General features: G+C 30.7%; 1 protein-coding gene across 1 annotated transcript; it reads right to left on the bottom strand.

The window, feature by feature from the left end:
- Positions 1 to 267: 267 nt before the first annotated feature.
- On the bottom strand, positions 268 to 1,242 carry LOC123207005 (germin-like protein subfamily 1 member 17). Its single transcript, XM_044624304.1, has 2 exons — positions 1,074 to 1,242; positions 268 to 980 (listed from the first exon to the last, which is right to left on the bottom strand). The coding sequence occupies exons 1-2, from the start codon at positions 1,189 to 1,191 to the stop codon at positions 436 to 438; spliced, it is 663 nt and encodes a 220-aa protein (XP_044480239.1). The 5' UTR covers positions 1,192 to 1,242; the 3' UTR covers positions 268 to 435.
- Between the last annotated feature and the right edge of the window lie 5,612 nt (positions 1,243 to 6,854).

The raw sequence follows: 6,854 nt of genomic DNA, 5'->3' as shown, positions 1-6,854 counted from the left end.
ATTTAATTAAAATATAGCATATGAAACTATCAACACAATCCACTAGACACAGATTTCTGCACATTATACTTAGTCAAACCATGAATGTGGACTGCTTTTTAAAAGCAATAAAAATATATATACTATAACAAACATCAATTTAATAAGCAGATTCTGAGGTTAATTAATTAATCAATCATATTTATTTATATGTTAGGAAAATTTCAAGGTCGAAAATTCTGCAAATGATAAATATTTCTGTTTTACACGTCTGTGAGAGAGAAGAGAAACAGAGAAAACAAACTGATATATTATATCATTAAGCAGAAACAAACATGGAGGTGGAGGTACATACGTTTAAATATGCAACCGAATTTATTACATGAAACTTTTCAGCTTTATATATTAATTATTCAAATTATCTTCCATTGTTTAAATGCATTTGGAAAATTCTCATTAATTGGCAACCCATAACTTTTTCTGAAGATCTTTCACCACGTTTACGTCTAACATGAAAGCCTTGGCCAAAAATTCTGGATTAATGGGAGGATTTGATCCAAATATGGCGTTGGCAATAGTAATGACACCAGGATTCTGGCTGCTCAAAGCAGCAATGGCAAGAGCATTTGTTTTTCCGATATTGAATTGGAAGTGAATAAGACCAATGGGGAACACAAACACGTCACCCTTATTAAGAACTTTGCTGATAAGTGTATTATCTGGATTGGAAGTGACGAAACCAACCAGCAGAGTACCTTCTAGGACAACAAGAATCTCAGTGGCACGAGGATGAGTATGAGGTGGATTTTGACCATAAGGTGCAAAGTCAATACGGGCAGCTGATATGCCAAGAGTATTAAGCCCCGGAATTTCATCTACTAATACTGGAGTTACCTTTGATCCAACTGGGTTGTTTGTGTCTCCAGGCTTTATAACTGAAAAGGAAAAATCCTCCGCATTGGCCAGCTTGGGGTCCTTGCAGAACTTCCCATTCACGAACACTGCATTAATTACAATGTTTTAATGAAAACATAAGAAAATGTTTCAATAACATCTAAAAGAAAGCATTGAAAGAGCATTGAGTGCATGCATACCTCCGTTCAAGGGGTTGTCGATGGCTACACAGAAGTCCTGAAGAGGACTGGGGTCAAAAGCAGAGGCAAGAGAGGAAGCCAAAGCTAAGAGAACAAAAGCTTGAAGAAAACCTTTCATTTTGATAAGAATCTCTCTTTATCTATATTCTTCAATTATTGTTGCTTTCTGAGGGATGAGAAATGCTGCAAGGGAAGCTACTCTATTTATAGTGGAACTATGGTTGAACAAGTCTTGGATTGTTTTCCCTTCTCCGAACAGATTGATGGAGACTTAAGAAGACTTTCCAAGTATCTATTGGCTAGTGACTTTAATGTCTAGTTCACCAGTCATACTTTCACAACCTAATACAATATATTATCAATCAAAGTATAACTTTTTCTTCATTTGGCAAATATCAAAAATATATTTAATGTTTGAAAGTGGTGGTCTTTGAATATTCATATCTCAGTTGGTAGCTAATTTCTTCTACTTTTCGTGAAATTTTATTGACTGATTTGCACCAAACACATGATCTAGAATAGTGGGTGAAGTTTAGTGTGCCTTTTATTTCATTTGTTGACAGAAATTCCAGACACTCTCATTGTGTCTGTTTGTTGATTACTTAACAGATCTGCTGCATAAAAATTTCTCTGTAAATTTATATATTGATATAAATCTTCAATCTCCGGGGCCAACTAGTAGAAAATTTATAAGGCCGCATATTATTGATGGATTCAACCGAGAGATAATGTTATTTTTTTAATATTAATGTTGAGTAATTTCTAATTTTATTGCTTCATCACCTTATATACATGTTCATATAAAAATTTCACTTTTCTTTCAGCATACATTCTTCCTTATTTTCATATTGTACATTGTTACACATACAAATATGACGTGTAAAGTGATGAAAAACATGTATTGGTTACACTTACACGTAATTAATTATGTTGAATATTTGTTAATTATATCTAGAAAGATAGATAGAGTACTTTGAATGCAAACTCTTAACTTGACCTAATCAAAGGATTGATCCAAAAAGGTCAATGGATTAATATCGTAGAACTGTCCTAGTGGTGGCTTTCATGGTTATTCATTGTGCCCGCCGTTTAATTTCCATGCTAACCCATTTTCCAAATCGAATTTGTAACTAGTAATATTAATATAGAAAAATTTGCTTCTCTTACTTAACTCATAGCCTGTTGGATTGTAATTCAGGCGATCTAATTGAGGTGATCAATCTCCTTTGAGACTAAAGAGTAGTTGGAGGTAACTAACAAACCGTTAATTTTTATCTCTTTGGTCATTACCAACTCCTCATTCTGACCTGAAATTATATACCAATGATAATCATAGTAGAACAAACCTTAAGATATATCAGGCGCCAATCTAGAAAATAGTGGCAATTCCATAAATGGGAACGTTTATCCCTGGAGAGATTTGCATATCTTAAAAATTGACATTGACACACCTTTTTTAAAAATACCCTATTAGTTTTTACAGGGAAAATAAAAAGTTTTATAATTGCTAAAATTTGAACCCAATGCCTTACCAAATCGAGTTCACTTTTATATTGTATTAATACATATGTTGATATATGAAATACTATTGACATATGACATATAAAATATGAACAATGTTATGTACATTTAAAATAAGTATCAAATTAAGTATCAATGATCATGTGTTATTATATGATTGAATGATTTTGAATTAAAGAAAAAATAATACCTAATTATCTGTTGATATATTATCATTAGTAACTAATTTAATATACATTTTAAGTGAATCTAACATTGTTGACACTTCATAGGTTAATAATATTCTGTATGTCAACATATGTGTTATTGCAACATAGAAATGAACTCGACTTGAAGATGCACATATTATATCAATTGATAAAGTATTGGTTCAAGTTCTAACATTTGTAATCTCGGTCAATACATTATACATTATTTCTCAAGCTTGAACCAATCCAATGACACCAACATCTCTCTTTTGAATATTTCTCCAATTACTATCAATTATTCTCTCTGTCTTAACATCCTTCAATGTCTCATCTAACACTTGTTACACCAAGAGAACATTTGGTTTAGGTAATGTTTTATTACCAAGACTGAAAGATTACCTTGAAAATAGATTATTTAAAACATTGTTGGGTATAAATGATTAGTATATTTGATAAAATTGGTAGGTATAAATAATTATAATATTTGGTTAGAGATAATAAAAAAATACTAGTAAATTATTTTACTTAAATGCTCATAGGTATAATTATTCTAAAATATTTTTTATATTACTTGTTATATTAATTGAAAATGAGATTATTTTTGTTGTAAAAAATTAATAAATAAAAATATAACTATAATAAAATTAAGTTATCTTGGTAATCTTTTAATACTTGTGGTAATGTTAGAAATCAAATTACTACCTACATTACCTGTCAAATCGTCATTAATAATAGAAGATTATCGTAATATTTTATTATTGATGAACCAAGTAAGATAATATAAATAATAAAAGATCGATTACTAAGATAATCTTTATTGACTGGGAACCAAATGACTCCTAACAAATTTTGAGCGGTATTTCGTCAAATAGAGTACTTTCAAATTTCAAAATATTAGAGATACTTCCTTACATTTTAAAATACTAGCTACACACAAACTAAGCCTTGAAACTCTTTCATGAATTAAGCTCTTTCTCACATCAGGCTTGCCTTTTCCATATTGCAAACTTCACATTGATACCATTTGTTAATTTTAAAAAAATTATGCAGTACTCAAACTCATGAATAATATAGAGCAAACCAAAACAAAGATCACACAAATATTTGGTTCAACCCACTTGAAAGCGGTCTATGCTAGAATTTATCCACTAACTAATAAATTTTCACAACTATGTGACTTTTAGAATAAGAAAAATCATAAAATTCCTTACTAACACTAAAATACCCAAAAATTTTGGTCAATGGGGGGTAAAAACGTGTTTGTTAGAAAAGGTTGAATCAAAATATTCATGGGTGAACTCAAGGGAGCTATGTGAAATTTTTTGCAAGAATAGAGTTTAAGTGGAAAATTTCCTTTATATATTAATAAAGCCATTAGGCTTTTTCTTCTTTAACAGGAAGAAACATAAGAGTAAACGAGATAAAAGAGATACAGAAAATGAGAGAAGAGAAGAAAAAGAAGAAAAGAAGGAGAAAGGAGAAGGAAAAGAAGAGGAAATTGATAGGAAAAAGGGATAGGGTATTCAATTTTTTGTTCAATTAATTTTAGGGTATATTTTCACTGTTCAATCTAGGGATTTCCATAATTTTACCCATGTTGCTTCAAAATTGGTTTGAATAGGTGAAAAAGAAGAAAAATTCGTAGAAGATTTCAACACCGACTTGGGGACTATCTAAATTAGTGAGTGGGAACAAAACCTTTACCTATAGTTTATTTAAGCAAATTTTGTAGTATTTATTTGAGTCCTTGAACATGGTAGTATATATTTTTGGTGGAAATCTCTCACAAAACAAAAGAAATTAATAGCTTTCTTTACGCATGTTATAGATTTTTAGATATGGGTGGCTGTAAAGTAAAGGTTACATTCAGTGGTGTGTATTATGTGAAGTCAAAATGCTTAATTAAATTATGGTGTGTGTAACTAAAAATTACAGAGGATTAAATTCAGTTTGGTAACCAATTGAAAATTATGGAAATTAATTTAATTGATGTTCTGTGTTGCAGCTGAGTTGGAAGTGTTTAATTCAATCTCATGTATGATTGAAATTTACTTAATGTGAGTTAATTGACAAGGTGTGTGGCCGTAGAGCTGAAGGAAATCTAAGTTCAGTGTTAAGCATGAGCATGTTGTTGATTTTGCTTAGTTGGTATTGTAGATTACTACAAAGTTGCATATAAATTAATTTAATATTTGGCAATTGCCGATGATTATTGTTCCAAATTTATAATATCAAGTCATTTTATTATGAATATGGTGATAAGAAATTATGTCATTCAGATGTTCTTGGCTATTGCCAATCATGCGATTTGTGCCCTACCTAAGTTGTATTTCATGTCAGGTATGACAGATTTAAATATCTTGTCTATGCGGTATTTTATGTCAAGTATAATATATTTAAGCGCTTTACCTGCAGGTAATTTATGTCAGGTATAACAGATTTGAGTGTTCTATCCGTGTAAGGTTACAGTATGTCAGGTATGACAATTTTTTCTATTGCTCTGTCTATGGGGGGATGCCCCTTAGGTATTAGAGATTTCTCTTAAGAATATTAGAAGTAGTAACAGTTTAGGTGACTGTTGGGTGGAATGCTTAAAATAATATGTAACAGAAATAAATTACAAGTTGTTGGATACCAATCTTCTACTTAATATGATATTTTCCCAAATATATATTTGCAACCGTGTGATGTCTATTGTTAATTATTTCAAAATTTTAGTATGCATAGAAAGCTATAAATTGATTTTTTACATAATCACAACGGTTATTGAACTAAATGTGGAAATTTCATGACTGATTTGAAAGGTCCAATGAGATACGATTGGTGTTGTTAAATGGTGTGTTGTAGTAGGCAACCGAAATTAAAACTTATACTTCTAAAAATATATAATGTGACAGTGCAAGTAAAAGATCGTTCCCACGAAGAGCGTCTAATCTAATTTCTATGCTAACGTGTGTAAGATTAGGGAAGGTTGTTTATGACGAAACAAAAATTAAAGGAACAACTAAGAAACAATTTAAATTAATTATTGAAATTAATAAGAAAACACATTTTGGTCTAAGTCAATATTCACTATCGGAATCTTAACAACTGATCATCGATGCACGAATAAATTTATTCATACTTCAAAGATTCACCGTTAGAATTATTTTCCTATCTCTCCTTAGTCGTAGTTAATTAGAAACAAGCAAATCTAATTAACCCTAACAATCAAACAACCTAAGTCAAGAGCTATAGATTTAATTTGAGAGCAGCATTAAAAATTAGAGAAATTAATAAAACTAAACAACACAAACACAAGCGGTTGTATTTAATTTATTCGAGTGTTCTTCCTAAGATTTAATAATTTCTAATGCAACAAATCATTAACCCTTAGTTGCTTCAGAGATTAGAGAGATCAAACAATTATGGATTTGATATTTAATCTAGCAGTAGATTATAATGAATAATTAACTAGTAGGCCTTCTAGCAATCAAACAAAACAACCATTAAAAATTAAACATAAAAGAACAATCGATACTCAAAGCATAAATTAAACCATAAAACTAATTGGATCTTACAGTTTATTAATTCCAAGGTTTCAGTTTCCTTTGACCAAGCCAAATAAATCAGCCATGTAGGGCTATGGAAGAGCATGCAGAGAAGAAAGGAGAAAAAGAAAAATATCTCCTGTTGTTCTCTGTTCTATCTCTTCACACGTTATATATTTAGATTTTCAGCCCTCCCCCTTTTCCTAAGGTGATTGGAGTATTCTCATAATAGAATAATCCCACTAATTATGGAAAAATATTTAAAATAAAATAAAAGTCCTAATGTAACTAAGAAAGAGCAATATAACAGCTGTGAAAGTTGTCCACAACCTAGAGACTTCTAGAAATATTACGCATCAGATCTGCTAGTAAGATCACAGGCCAGGAAACATTCCAGTGCAGGTGCAGCAATTTCAAGCCCAATTTCGACCCTGATCCGATCAGTTCTAGACAAAGCTTAAAAAATGAAAGTTGTAGAGCTCTTGCTTGGCTTTCCATGGAATCTTTAATCGTCTCATTTAGAGCTCAGATGAGAAAAGTAT

Source organism: Mangifera indica, chromosome 2, assembly GCF_011075055.1.
Source record: "Mangifera indica cultivar Alphonso chromosome 2, CATAS_Mindica_2.1, whole genome shotgun sequence".
In the NCBI taxonomy this organism is placed as follows: domain Eukaryota; kingdom Viridiplantae; phylum Streptophyta; class Magnoliopsida; order Sapindales; family Anacardiaceae; genus Mangifera; species Mangifera indica.
The sequence above is the reverse complement of the archived record's forward strand: the minus strand, read 5'-3'. Positions and strand labels throughout refer to the sequence as shown.

What these genes read in the sequence shown, in the direction of transcription:
- LOC123207005 (XM_044624304.1), bottom strand. Translation starts at nt 1,191, where the DNA reads ATGAAAGGTTTTCTTCAAGCTTTTGTTCTCTTAGCTTTGGCTTCCTCT. An exon ending in CGACAACCCCTTGAACGGAG is followed by an intron (nt 981 to 1,073) that starts GTATGCATGCAC and finishes TAATTAATGCAG; the next exon opens with TGTTCGTGAATGGGAAGTTC.